General features: G+C 40.7%; 1 protein-coding gene across 1 annotated transcript in view; it reads left to right on the top strand.

Annotated features, from left to right (window-relative positions):
- CCDC57 (coiled-coil domain containing 57) overlaps positions 1–15,364 on the top strand; it is a gene marked incomplete at its 3' end in the record, with an annotated part of 53,581 nt that overhangs the window by 35,975 nt on the left and 2,242 nt on the right. Inside the window, exons 10-13 of the mRNA XM_082326549.1 lie at positions 1,448–1,676; positions 2,339–2,475; positions 9,324–9,446; positions 9,816–10,038. Of these exons, the coding sequence (XP_082182675.1) occupies positions 1,448–1,676; positions 2,339–2,475; positions 9,324–9,446; positions 9,816–10,038 (712 nt within the window). The remainder of the gene's footprint in view (positions 1–1,447; positions 1,677–2,338; positions 2,476–9,323; positions 9,447–9,815; positions 10,039–15,364) is intronic.

The following is a 15,364-nucleotide window of genomic DNA, read 5'->3' as shown; positions in this document are numbered from 1 at the left end:
GATGAATTACAGGCAAAAATATTTCTACCTTGGAGAGTTGAGAATCTGTTGAGCAATAATGGTAACTAAACACAGGGGTGCAGATGTGAAGTCGGTACAGAAAGCCGTAGTGACAGTTTTCTCTTTTTCCATTTAATACAACAGAGGTTCTGGGACCATAATCTCAAAATGATAGACTCCAGTGCTAACACGTAGCTAAAGAAAAAGAGGAAATTTTATTGTGGAAACTAGTAAAATGGGCATGTAGACTTCCATGTGTATGTATATTTTTCTTCTTTTCTCTTTATATCAGCTCTGAGGAGAGTTTTTCTTCCCACCTTTTTTAGTACCCATCTTTTCTGTGTTTTCTGACTTTTGTATTGCAGAGTTTTACTCTGGACAGGGATCTAAAGGTAAAAAGATTTCTTGAGTTCCACTCCTAACTCTACAGCTTACAATCTGTCACCTGAAAAAAAACCTTCTGTGTAATGCTGTTGAATGTTTTTATGAAAAGTTCAGGAAAACCAGAAGTTTAAGCAAATGGTATTCCTGCCCCTGGCCCAGTGACGGTGGCACATAGTGTGACAAGCAGTGGGACCGTAACTGGTCATTGCCTTGACCTCTCTTAATGTTAAGCCTCAGCGTGATAATTTCACTGTTCATATGATGAGGGCAGAATGTAATAATTTGTGGCTGCTTATATTAATTGCTTTGATATAAATTGCTGTATCTATCCCAAAGTGGTGTGCCTTTTTTCTTTCACTTTGATGTCTTTCTCCATATTTTTAGATTCTAGTCCTGCACTAATTTCTCCGCCTTTGTCCCCCATAGTGTTAGTGGACCTGTACGCTTTCCGTGTATGTTCTCAAGGGCCTCCTCTTTTATGGTAAAACTATCCAAAGAAATAAGAAAATGGGAGTTGCATGACGCACTAAGGCAATGGTGGTTGGGGTTTCTGTCAGTATGGATAACACCTTTCAATGTGTACTCCTTGAATCGCAGTGTTCAGGGTGATTTAGCTGAAAACTGATCGGGATTGCACAATTACAATGTAGTGCACTTCTAAGTAGGAAGAGTAAACATATAGATGAACAAGAGTTTTGTAAAATGATGTTAATGCATGTGACATATTTAGATACTTGTGGCAATGTGTACTATTTAAAAAGTCTGTAGGGAGATGATTTGTTCAGTGAATGATGAGTATTTAAATGGATATTGAAAAGTCTCCCCTGTATTAAGGGGGCTGAAAGAGCACAGTACGTCTCGGGCTGTTACAGTGATTTGCTCCACAGTTTAATTTGCCCTATACTGCTAACAATATTTTGAAAATGGACCCTCAAAAATGGACTGTAGACTTCAACTTTACACTTTTTCTTCAACTGGCTTCTAATGTGTGTTTGTACAAATCTCTAAACTCGCAGACCACGCTTTCAAAATATTCATTATAAGCACTATCTGTTTTTTTCAGGGGCCAAAACCCAAAGTTCTTGAAGAAAAGATGGTAGATCTTGGACAACAGTTACCTGATGTGGGTCCTGGTGTTGGTCTTCAACATGGTGTCAGCTGCACTCTACAAGGAATGCAAAATAAACTGAAGGAAACAGTAAGAAAAATCTCAGTTCTGAGCCAAGAGAAGCAGCAGCTGATTGAAATGGGAAACAGACTCAGGGCAGAACTTGGAATGGTATTAAAGGAAGGTAAATTTATTTTATAGAAGAGTGCTAGCTTATATATTTAGAATAAAACCTGGGAATCAGTTCATCCTTTGAGCTGGAGAGAGCTAGGCTTTAATATGAAAACAAAGTGCTGGACGTGACTGATTCTTGATCTGCATAGTTTGTGTGAGACTGTGGTGCTAATTGTTGCAAGTAAAACTATCCTGTGATAGGAGGTGCTAGCACAGAACAATGAGAGTCTGTAGGCAGTAACTTTTTGTTGATGAACATCTTAGATGAAGGACTCCCTGCTGCTTAGATGTCAGTGTGGGAACTGGAAGTTGAACTAAGACTTCTAAGAGTAGAAAAGAGGTAGTTTATCTCTTGGAATAAAAACTAATGCTTTATGAAAGTGGAAGAGAAAGCAGAATAAGCTTACTATAGAGTAAACTTGAATCAAGAGTATATATAATGTAAGAAGATTTCACTGTGGACATTTAAGTTCCATGCAACAGTTGCTCTGGCAGTGAAGCAAAGGAGAAAACCACGAGGCCCGTTTCCACATAGCATTGAATCTGTCTGCAATGAGAAGGCCTGTGTTCTGTGGTTCATTTATATCCACTATAAACAGTTGCTGGGAATGTAATATTGATGACAAAATAACAACAGAGAATGCCTTCCTCAGTATTTTCTCTCCTTTCTAGGAGTTGGGCATCCTGTTAGCTCTAAGCGCTGCACAGTTTGTATTGCCTCTGGTAGTCTTGTTCCAAGAGAGCTTGTCAAAAGAACACAGTGTCAGCTATCAGCTTTAAAGCGTCTACAGCACAGGCTTACAACACAGGTAATGATATGCGCTCTGAAATCTAGTGATAATGAGCAGTTAAGCCAGTTCTAATTCCATGAATATAACTTTCCTTAAAATTCTGCATTTAAATGTCTTTTACTGACTTTAGCTCAAATCTTCCTTTGGTACCTTGGAAGATTTGATAGAATCATAGAATATCCTGAGCTGGAAAGGACCCATGAGGATCTTCGAGTCCTGACCCCATACAGGGCAACCTAGAAGTTAAACCATCTATATAAGAGCATTGTCCAAATGCTTCTTGAACACCGACAGGTTTGGGGCCACGACCACTCCTGGGGAGCTTGTTCCAGTGGTTGAACACCCTCTCAGGGAAGAACTTCTTCCTGATACCCAGTCTGAACTTCCCCTGATGCGGCTTTAAGCCATTCCCTCGCATCCTATCACCGGACACCAGAAAGAAGAGATCAGCACCTCCCTCTCTGCTCCCCCTCGTGAGGAAGTCTCAGTGAGGTCATCTCAGTCTCCTCTTTTCTAAGCTGAACAAGCCAAGTATCCTCAGCCGCTCCTCCTAAATCTTGCCCTCTAGTCCTTTTACCATCTGTTGCCCTCCTTTGGACACATTCTAATATTTCTATATCCTTCTCATATTGTAAAGCCCAAAACTGCACACAGTACTCGAGGTGAGGCCACACCAATGCTGAGTATAGTGGGACAATCGCTTCTTTCAACTGGGTAGTCGATTCCTTTCATATGGTTGGTGATTGCCAAGTGCTCCAATCTATCAAGATCTCTCTGTAAGGTCTGTCTGCCCTCAAGGGAATCAACGAGTCCTCCTAATTTAGTATCACTGGCAAACTTACTTAGTGTGCACTCAATTCCTGTGTTCAGGTCATCGATAAAAACATTGAAGAGAACTGGCCCTAAAATTGAGCCCTGAGGGACACCACTAGTGACTGGCCACCAGCCAGATGTTACCCCATTTACTTAAAGGGTTGTATCTGGGACTTCAGAATTAACTTTTTTAAACATGATTTTCATCCAAGGAGTTTCTACTAACAGAGATGATTGCAGGATCTTGCTATAGTAAGGCTTGCCTTCTTTCATCAGGAAGCCTTGATTGAAGGCACATTGCTCTAGTTCTTCAGGGCAGGAGAAGAAAAAAAAGGGGAACTGGGGACTAAGAGAAGCGTTTTGCACGGTATCGGAGTAGATCAGTGGAAAAAAATCTTGCCACGTGTTAATCATAATTCTTTGTAGCTTAGCCCTGTTCTTTGTCTCTGAGCTCAGGACTGGGGGCAGTTCATTGCCTGTGACCCCTGCGCAGTGGGAGGATCCCCTACTTGCTTTAGAGGTGACCCCATACAGCGGGGACAGTCCTGTCATTCCCAGTCCTGCACACGGAGTCAGCTGGTGGTCAAAGGCCAGCTGCCCTGGAGCAGAAAGCACGCTCCCTGCAGCCTCCCTCACTGCCCAATAGCTGCTCCAGCTACCTCGGGAGCACCTAAAATTTAAGATCCCTGCTTCAGTTAACCGAGTAATACAATTCATTATCTTCATTAGAAACACAAAGTCCCACTGAGCTGGGAGGCATCATATCCTGAAGCAGCATATTAATAGTGAAGATATAGTCCGTTAGAAAACAGAGCCATACAACACACAGGCTGAGGGATACTCCGAACTTCATGCTCCCTTCAGGTAGCGAATCATGGGTGGGAGTGAGCCCTCTAAACTCAGTTTGACTGGCATGTCTGTGGAAAAGGACACCAATCTGGGAGCAGAACCTGCTTCCCACTTTTTGTTAAAAGAAATGAAAATATTTGAATATCCAGAGCCAAAAGCCTTTCTTTAAAAATTATACAGTTTAGATACTAACAAAATAAAGAAGATGGGTATACAATTGTGAGAAGTTTTTTGTGATACTTAGGGCCATGGATTACTGGTGGACTTGGCAGTGCTGGGTTAACGGTTGGACTTGATGATCTTAAAGGTCTTTTCCAACCTAAACCATTCTATGATTCTAAGATAGGCCATTTGAAGGATTTGCAGTATATTCTAAGATAAACTTGAAAATGATTAATCAGTGAGCATATTTCCAAATATCCACAGTGGTGGGATTTTAAAGCACCCATGTCCAAGTTACTGTAATAACACATTTTCCATATATGAAAGCAGGATATATAAATAACCTGTCTCTTTGGTAATTAAAATACAGCTTTTAATAGTTAAATTGCAGCTTTCATCAGAGAGACAAATGGATAAATCCTGGCTCCCCTCGTAGCTAGTGGCAGACCTCCCAGTGACTTTGATAGTCAGGATTTCACTATGTACTTTACTTAATTGATCAGCCGATTTGTTCCTGTGAGGATTGAGTCAGAGCAGCTGATTGTCGTTGTAGTTTTGAGGGCAGTAAACAGTGTTCTTTCAGAAAGAGTGAGGTTGTTGCTCAAGGTATAAAACTCCAGTAGAATTATTAACCAAGTTCAGTTGGGAAAATACTTCCTCTGCGAACCTCTCCGGGCCACTTGTTCCAGTGTTTGATCACTCTCCCAGTAAAGAAGGTTGGGGTTTGGGTTTTTTTCCCCTGCTTATGCTTAAGCAGTGTCCCATAGTTCACTTTCTGCCCATTGCCTCTTGTTCTTCCACTGTATACCACTGAGAAGAGTCTGGCTCAGTCATCTTTACCTCCTCCCACCATCGCCATCGGGTGCTTATACGTGTTGAAAAGATCCCTCCTGACCTATCTCTTCTGGAGGCTAAACAAGGCCAGCTTCCCCAGCCTCTCCTCCTATGTCAGGTGCTCCAATTCGTTGATCATCTTTGTGGCTGTTTGCTGGACTTGCTCCGGTATGTCCATGTCTTTCTTGTACTGGGGAGCCCAAAAGTGGACACAATACTCTAAATGTGGTTGCACCGGTGGTTGGTAGAGGGAAATAATCACCTCCCCTGACCTGCAGTGCTTTTCCTGATGCAGCCCAGGATGCTGTTGGCCTCAAGAACGCATTGCTGCCTCATCTTCAACTTGTAGTCCACCAGGTTTCCTGTTTCTTTTCTGCTGAGCTGCTTTCCAAGCAGTCGGCCTCCAGCCTATGAGATTGAAACTGCAATCTCCTCTGCCTTTGGGGAAAAATCAGCTGAATTAAAGCTAATCTCCTCTGGAGGATCCTGTTTATTTTTAATTCTCTCTTTATGCATTCTTATTTCTCTAAACTGAAATCAAGAACAGATTGAGAGCCTTTTTGTGGATTACTAAGGTTCATCCAGGAATAAGTAGGAGTTTGAAGTTTAAAGTTTCTCTTTTTACATACTAAGATCTCTGTGATAATATGAAACTACACAGGAGATAATCCTATCATGTTGTCAAATTGCACTAAGAAATCACAACTGCCAGTCGTTTACTTGAAAATTTTACCATCTGAACACCTTCTATAAACTTCTTAAACGTTTTTACATCTAGACACATTCTAAAAAGATAAGACGGAATAACCACGTATTCATTTCGAGCGTGCCATCCTGTGGTTTTTTCAGCCTGAAGTTATCACTAATTTCTTCAGATGTTATCTGGTTGGCCTAGGTGTATTACAAAGCATATGAACCATCTGGCCAGACAGTTTGAATGACAAAGGTGAGTTTCTTAAAAGAGCCAGTGGAAGTAGATTCTAATGAATATTTGTTTTTTCTTGCAGTTGAGAATGGTGCTAAAGAAAAAAAAACATATTAACCTCTGTAGTTGCTTAGAATAGTTAAGTAAATGAAGGTTAAGTGACTCAGCTGGTACTAATTTAACCAGTTGTGTGTCTGGGGATGATGCACTTTCAATTTCCAGTTTAATTCTGCCAAAAATAGTTTGTTTTTTTTTTTTCCTGTAAAACAGCGCTGCAGATTAGCCATGTAATTATACCCATGAGGGATGTTAGCTGGACTAATTACAAAAACTTTTGGGTCTGTAGATGTAAGAAAACAGTGTAAAAAATTGAAGTGCAAAGATCATCCAGCAATTAAATTTGAGAACAAGTGTTGACAGGGTCAAGTTCAGTGTTCTGCTCTCAGGTCTTTAGGCAGCCAGTTGTGCAGCTTCTGCACAGGATTGCTATTCTCTTGGATAAAGAATAGTAGTAAAACCAGGTGGTACTTGTTTGGAGGGCTCAAACATTTGAATGAGAGAGGAAAAGGTTCTCCAAGCATCCAAAGTATGAAGCAATATTTCAGCCTGGAAAAGCATATGTTTGGGGAAGAAAATGGGTACACGTGTTTCCTGACTGAGGTGAATCTCTCAGATTGAATCTATGGCAATATTTTGGAATATGTTCTAAGGGAACCTGGCAGGAAATAACTCCGTGTTTGGACATCCTATCACAGGTGCTTGAATTTGTCTTAGCTTCTTCCTAGCAGATGATATCCAACAGGAGGGGCACTCACGTTTGATAGAGGAAGGTTGCCTGAAGTCCAAAAGGCTATGCTGTTAGAGTCAATTAGAACCAAATCTGAACAGATTGCTTGAGTGAAAATAAGCCCCTGTTCTTCTTTACCGCCCATTAGTCAATGAAGGAGTTTTAAAGGTTGCAGTGTGAGCAAACATTGTAAACCATCCATCAGACAGTGACAAACTGAGAATGCCATCTGGTGTACCTTTACAGAGCTAATGGAGACTTATTCTTCCTTAAATATAGCAGGTAGTCTAAGATCAGAATTGTAACAGGTCAGTCAGGTCAGTGCAACGTGAGCCGGAGAGTCTGGTATATTTTACCGAATTTATCTAATCAAGTTCTTTTGACATCGGAAGTATTAGTGAGGACATCAAAAATACTGGTTAGAACATACCATAGTGAAAGCCATCCGGGCTTCGAGACTGGGAAGGCTCAAATAATCCGAGCTCTGCGAGAACAGGTCTGGGAATGCAGCACTGGTTTGCAACTCTTCATTGACAGTCTGAGGACCTGATCAAGAGCTGTCACGGCAGCACTGCCACAAGAAGTATTAGCATCTTGTTCTAGCGTGAGGAAGGTCCTCAGAGAACAGAATCAGGGAGCATTAAATAAATAGCCTCGCTAGCGTATCAGTGATACATCTTATGGGACAGTGGTGTGGGCTGCTTCTGGAGCAGGAGATCTTAAACTTCTGTGAAACTCCAAGGTGAAAAGGTCAGCTCTGGTCCTAGATGACAGTCCTGAGCGTGTATGATGCTGATCTCCCTCCTGTGGGCTTTCAGAAGGAAATAGGTGAGGCAGCTGTTAGAGCGTGCGGGAAGCCTGGAGAGCGGGCTGCCGGCAGGTGAACTTACTGTGGAACGCCTCGGCATGCTTGTGGATATATAATTTGTTCAGGATGCTTGTGAACATCTTATTAACTTAAAGTCACACACTTGGCATCCTTTGTTCACTTGAACTTTCAGTTCAGTGAACTGTTTCTGAAGCTTTTAAACTCTAACACCGGGAATAATTTTTACAAAGGAGATCAGGGTCCAGCAAAGCAGTTGAGTAGACCTTTTGTAGCCTGCTTGTTTCATCCGTGCACCGCTTGGATCGAGGTCTGAAAAGGATTAGCTAAATGCTTATGCAAAACGTATGGAAAAGCAATTTCCAGATCTGGGAAAAAATTGCCAGAATTCAAAACCACATTTTTTACAATTTTTTTTCTTCTCCACCTCCTTCATTTTTCTTTCTTTCACAACTCATCTTAGAACCTAGCTGACTCTTAAATTGGGACCAATGAATATTCATTGCCCATCCATCCCAGTCTCCCCTTGCCTTATTTTTAATGAGCTAGGTGCTGTGTTTGCTGTTTTTCTGACATCTCATGTCTCCCGCGTTCCTTTTAAAATCGTTAAAGATTGTTCTTGCTTTTGTAAGAATAAATAGATTTTAAAAATACAGTGTGTCCGTGGCTCTTGGCGAGGTAGCATTTGACTGTGAGTTTCCAGATGGTGTGCTCAACTCCAGGAGTAGTAGGCCAACCTCTTCAGCTCCTGGGTGGCCTGGAAGTCATGGCTGAAGTGGCTATCGTTGAGGAGCTTTCCAGCTCTGAGGCTTTGGGATCATCTCTGTTACTGGTGGAATTTGTCCAGATTAGGAAGAAGGATAGCCCTTCTCATAGCCAAGCTGTTCATCTTTGGTAGTCTCATTCCAGGCTGCTCTTTACCCAGAACATACCTGCTGAGGCTTCAGCTCCTGCACGGAAGCTGAGCTCCGGGTTGAGCTTCCAAACGCTGCTATTCTAGTTTGGGTGTTTTTCTTCTCACCCTTACTAGCCAGGCTACATTTGCTCCTGCGTTCAAGATCATCATCCTTACTAAAACCTGAGAGGATTTATTACTACCATACCTACAGGAATTTCAGTGTCAGTTACTTTATATGATGGGCTCATGTTTTGTTTCTTTAGTCTTAAATATATAGCAAAAGACTTTGATGTTCATTTCCATCTCTTTTGACAGGGCTGAAACCGTTCGCTTTTCATCAAATCTCACTTTAATTGCTACATCTTGAAAGCTGGTGAAACTTTGGGGGGTAATTAGGTTTTTTTAGTTGCTGAGAAATGACTTTTCCATAGCTCCTTTATTTTATTGGGGTTTTTAGGACTTCTTTGGGAGTTTTTCTTCTGTAATTTAATCATGGGAAAAGACAAAAGTGAAGAATGACCCTGACAATATAAACTTGAGTAACAAGCAGGTACATAGTAACAGCAGCAAGAAATGTAGATTTTGAACAGATTTAGTAAGAGGTGTATTAGGAGGGTAGTTTGGCCCTGTTGATCTGAAGGGAACATAATTTTGTTTAATATTATTTATAACTGATTATTTTAAATCTAGCAGTGTAACAGCAAACTGAGCTATAAATGTATTATTTGTAGAGACCATGAGTTATTTGTGTTAATGTAATATTTCATATTAGGAGCTGTGGTACGCAAAGCAACAGCATCCCTCAAGGATCTCTTCTCTAATTGCCTGCCCTAGCTTAAAGGAAGAAGAAGCTCCAAGCAGCTGTGGGGAAGAAACAGAGTTACCATCCGCTGAGGTACAGTGCAGTTTTATCATCAATGTAATTTGCCTTCAGTTGGATTTTTCAGTTGCAGTTGCTCAACAGTCATCTCCTGGAAGACTTAAAAATATATGTATTTTTCTAAAGTTATGCATTGTTCCTGTACAAAATAATATTTGTTAACACTTAGTAAACTCGGGTTTCTCAATCACTTTCATGATGTTGTAATTAATCTTCTTGTACAACCTTTCAAAATGAAAAATAATAATTTTCTTTTGTCTTGCCTCTTGCTGAAACCTCCTATCTTTCCAAGACCAAGATGCCACTATGAGATTTAACCAATTTTCAGATGTCTTTTTTGTGAAAAGTATGTATCTCTGTAAGATTGTGTTTGAATTTGAACAGGTTCAGCTAGATTTCTCTATTGAAAGTCACGGGCCAGAACAGCGAAAGGCAGATATATCCTCAAAGGTCATTCAAGGGCAGCCACTCAGGCAGAATCCTAGTCAAGCCCAGCAGGTCCGGCATTCTTCATCTAGAGCACATAATTTCTGCCAAGGTATTTGGCAAACTTCAGAAACGGGATCAAGTCCTTCTGTTCTCAGTCCTCAGAAGAACACTGACCAAGGTAAGCATGCTTTGTAACAGGCTTTTTTTTGTCACAGTATTTGACTGTTCTAGAAGAATGGAGGCACAGTAGTGGATTCTGCCCCTTTCCACTAAATTTTTACATGACTGCTACTGTTGTTACAGTCCTGTAATCAGAATCTGAAGATCTAACGAGTTACTTGAAGGGAATTTCACTGTTGCCAGTAGAAGTAAGAATTAAGAGGAAGGCCTATGTAGTGCTCTGGTTTTAATGCCATTGTTGCAAATACTTCTCCCCTTTTGTTAAATACTCTTGGAAAACGCAAATACCCTTCTGTTTTGACATAGTCTAAACCTTATCTGGGGCAGATATGAAAGTGTCTGTCTGAGAATTGCACACTTCATGTGTTGCCAAATGACTGTTAGATCAAATTGTAATTTAGCAAATCCTTGCTTAATCATTATTTTTGTGGCAGGTTAATAGCTACAATATTGCTTAGTGTGCTAAGACCTAAAGGCCAAAAGTGAGATCATGGGCATAATGTGGTATATGCTGTGGGCACGCAGTGAACTAGGTTTTGTTATTCACTAGAATTTTATAGTCCAGCGCAACAAGTTGGAACATAAAAAAATAAAAGCATACACAAATTCTTACATGTGAGACGGCATCCTGACCATACATGTCAGACAATATCAGGGTTAGGATGAGAGGAGAGGTCATAGACTGAACATTAATCAATGTTACACTTCTACAAAAAGCACCACATGTTCTTGGAAATTTTAGCAGGAGCCATTTGTAAGATATGTGCAGTAAAGTGTAGCCTCTTCACAGGCAAATTGTAAAGGAACTTTCTAATGGTAGCCATTCTGTTGAGCAGAGTATTGCAGATGAATGTTATGTCTCCCAAACTGTTGGCCTGTTCATGAAGCAATCCTTCATCAGCAAAACTTTGGAAAACTGTTCGAACATCTGCTGTGGATGGGACAAAAAGTAATGGCCTTAAATTATAATACTGGAAAAACTTTAAGGATGGCTAATAATGGAGTATGTTCCCCAGAAGGATTGTAGACTCTTCTTTATTAAAGGTCTTTATAAATAGACAGACAAACATTTCCCCAGAACGTTCCAAGTAAAGGTGATTTTTATTTTTTAATAAGAGGCATGGAAATAAATTATTTCTTACAATGCTGTAGGGCTTGTGTGGGTTGTCTGGGTTTTTTGGTTTTGATATTATTATTTTTATCATCATCATTATTCCTGAGATCTGATGGCAGCTGCAGAGTAATATGGCAGCCATCTAGCCTTTTAAGATGAGCTTTATATTAATCGTGACCTGTTGCCATTACGTAGATACTCATGTGCCATTAACCACATACCAGACTGCCGGAGCAAGAATGCAACCAGCGGGTTACGGAAAGTGATTTGTTCCCCTCTATTTGGTACTTGTAAGGCCACCTATGGAGTACTGTGTCCAGCGTTGGACCCTCTGGTACAAAGGATTGACAAACTGGAGTCCGGTGGAGAGCCACTAAGATGGCTAGGGTGCTGGAACACGTGTTACACGAGAAGAGGTTTAGAGAGCTGGGTTGTTCAGTGTGGAAGAGAAAGAGTCAATGTGTGGTCTGATTGCTGCTTTTTAACTACCCAGTGAGGGATCTTGGAGAAGACAGCGCCAGACACTTATGGGTGCACAGTGAAGAGAAAGGAGGCAATGGACACAAGTTGCGTCAAGATACATTCTGAGCGGGGAGCGATAAGCACTGTGACATTTCACCCAGAGGTCCTTTCCAACCTACATTACATCTATTTTTAAACCGGTGTATGGGTGCAATGAACCCATCTTTAGCAGCACATAAGAAAAAAAAATAATATTTAAAAGGGCTTTCAAAATTAAGAATGGATTATCAGTGTATTTATTCACAACAGCAGTGCGTTGCAGGGACAAAGTAATGTGCGTTGGCAGACCTGTAGGACTGGAACGGACATAGTGCTGACAGTCATGATTTGTGTGCTTTTTCTGTGGGGCTGGGACTGAAGTAGGAAGAGTATTTCAGGTCAAGCCTATATTGACAGGATAAGCAAAAGGATGTCTTTGAAACATTACTGATAGTGCCATGCAGTTTCACGCTGCTGTATGCGTGATGCAACACCACTGGCAGCCTTACAAGGACATCAGTTTCTTAATGTCTAGAAATTTCCAGCCATCATTGCAAAACTTACTGTAGATTTTTTGGGGATCTAGAGGATAGCAAAAGGGAAAGATGATACTACCAACATGAAACAAGTGAAACTTCAATAAGGGGTGATATTTTCCTGAGAACAACCTTAATTTGATCTCTGCATCCAGACTTACTCTAAGAACACCTGAGCGGAGCTTCTTACTCGAATATGCAGGCCCTGAAATACTGCATTGAGAGAATAGTTTAAAATACTTTAAAAACTCTTTTATGTTGCTTAGCCTTCCCCTTCAGGAAACCATCCAAATGGCATCCTTAATTCTACTAGACTGAATTCTGCATTTCAGAAACCAGGATTGTGAAAGCAAAATCTTTCTTTTTTGGAAGAACATCACCTCGGAGCAGAATATACAACGTTTTCAAGGAGTTCTGCTTCTGATTTTTATCAGAGGCTTGCATTATTTTTCATGCCTGAGCTATGGAAAGCTAATTCAATCTCTCCTGTTTAAACCCACTCACTTGAATTTACTACATTCATCAAACACAGGGTTACAGTGGCTAGAACCGTCATGAAGACGGAGTGACTCGGTACTGGGCTTTCAGATACAAGTGACGCACGCACAGGCTTGAAAGCTCAGTAACAAAAACTGATTTGCAACAAAGCAAGCAAGTTACTTTGCTTATTCAAACACTGCTTTTACAAGTTCAGCTCTGTACAAATCTGTCACACCAGTAGCTGTGTTTCATGGGCATTTCTGGTGAAACAGAAACACTTGTAGTGTGAGAATGATTTTCTGAACCTGTTGAACAGCTTCATTCATTTTTTTCATGTACAAAACAGCCTATTGGGACTTAAAATGGTTGGCATGTCAAGTGAGCCCTGCAGTTTGCTGTATTTCCAGCATGACACAATTCAGTGACTCAATGTGTTTTGGAGTGTTCAGGACTACGTGTTAACACTGAATTACTGAAGTGGACTGTTACATACTTTATTCATTTCACCATCGAATTCAGAACTTGCAGAAGCTTCCAAGCAAGTCAGAAAACTGTGAGATATTTTCTCTCCTTACTCTACCTGCTGATTTTCAGTTTGTACTGTGGGAATGAGATGGATTCAATAATGTGTATGTTAATTCTGCAGATAAGTAGAAAGAAAGGGTTGAGAAGGAACACAGGTGCCTTGTTCAGGTGTTTTTATTGTTCTGTATTATTGAAAGAAAAAGATCTGCTACAGAGGTAGACAGGTACAAGCCATGATGATATTAAAAGCATCAGTGTTACATACGTAGACTGCACTAGTAAGAAATAGGCTTCTGCATTTCTTTCCTTTGTATATGCCCTGTCCCAGAGGTGGAGAGCAAGCGGGACACTTGGGTTGGTGATCCATATCATATGCGTCTTGAACGCCGATGACAGGCCATCCTCAAAGGAAAGCTGCTCGTGAGAAGAGTTGTATGCTTTCCTCTGAAAATCATGACGCACGCGTGCAACCGTGCAATTAGCTTCTCTACCTGCTGCAAGGTTTTCTGTTCACCTGTGGGCTACGGGGCCTTTTTTGATTTCAGAATAAACGTTAGGCCGGAGGAGGGGAAGCTTTGTAACACATTTAGAAAACTGGAATTTATTTTTCTTCAAGTAATTAAGCTTAATAAAGTTTTTACTTGCTGTTGGAGGCACTAGTTTTTCTGGAAAGAAAGGCAAACATCACCTATTAGAGTTGGACAGTAAGACTGCGTTTAGAGTGAAGCCAATACTGCGAAGGGCGCTTCGTGGTACCACGTGAAAAGCTCCTGATCGGCTGTGTCTCCTTGGGTCAGCGGAGGCTGGGGTCAGTGCAGAGGGAGCGAGCGCGTAAGGCAAGCTGTGTCTGCCCTTAGAAGGTCCCCAGCGGTCCCTTCCTTTACACACTTTTGGGGCAGATGAAACTTTGTATTTTCCACGCCAGGGGAGCGCTTCAGTTGTGGTGGATGGTCCCAGTGCGCGTTTTGGGAACCCCCACCTCCACAGATACTCAGAACCGTGTCCTGGGCGTATTAATTTGAGTTTACGTTGTAGCCTAACAAAGAGCGAGATTGAGCCACTTTGAAGTAAAGTAACTTTTCTGGTTTACTACTTGAACTTAAGGGAGTTTCTTTTACTATAATTCTCATTGTTACTGTTACTTGCAAAGCTCTGTGGTCTGAAATTCTACACTTTATGGATCAAAAGTTATCTTAAGTGTTTCCACACTAGACAGAATTTCAACAGCTTTGACATCACTGACAGTTCTAAGAGCAATCCATGTGGGTAAAAAGCTGGCCAGAGAAAGAATCTGGTAAAATATTAACAAACAGAGCGCTCTGGCTCTGGCTTCATTCTGGCTCCAGTATGAGAAAGACTCATGATTTCTTTTCTGTGTTACATAAAACTTCATCTTTGAAGTGTTTCACAAATATTAACTAATCCCCTAGTTACATTTTCTTCACTTAAATGTTCTTCTCCTGAATAGGAACTTGTTTGAGTTGGTGTTCCTTCAGAAACACTGTTAGCCATAAGCAAATATCTAGTGACAGGTTTCTTAAATGAAATTTTCCGTCTGGGGAAATTTCAGTTTGCTCGTGCAACATGTCTACCTGTATCTCTTTAGTTCTGAAAAAAAATCTGTGAATATTAATTTCTGACTGTAGTTAACACCCATCAAATATAAGATATGTTAAGCATTTCAATACACTAAAGATTTAGGTCTGTTTTCAAAAGCAGTTTAGGCTCTTAACTATGATCTTACTAGCTCTTGTTGCCAAGGTCACTTCTGAAAGTAAGTTACAGGCTTGTACACTAGGTGTGCTTTTTCGTTGTTTGTTTGTGAAAACCAAGCTGCTGCATTTAAATTTTACTGCACAGTGTGTATTCATGGTGATTGTATTCAAGGTCCTTCACACATGTGAACAGTCCCAAGCAGAACCAGTAACATATGAAGGTCCTTATTCAGTGTTCTCTTAGGATATTTCACTTTAAATAGCATTTCTCATTCTGGGGTATTGGTTCTTTGTCTTCTGCTACTTTGTAGAACTAACCTTACAAGTTTGCAACTTCGTGGTTTTAAATTTCTGTGTTAACACGGATTTTTGACAGTCCAAAACTTTACAATGGCCATATAGAATGTTTGTGTTCTGCGTTGTTGTTCCAAACACCTAACTAAGTAGCCTTTA

The sequence above is a fragment of the Platalea leucorodia genome (genome assembly GCF_965183815.1).
Source record: "Platalea leucorodia genome assembly, chromosome: 14".
In the NCBI taxonomy this organism is placed as follows: domain Eukaryota; kingdom Metazoa; phylum Chordata; class Aves; order Pelecaniformes; family Threskiornithidae; genus Platalea; species Platalea leucorodia.
Note: the sequence above shows the minus strand (reverse complement) of the source record. Positions and strands in the feature narration are given on the sequence as shown.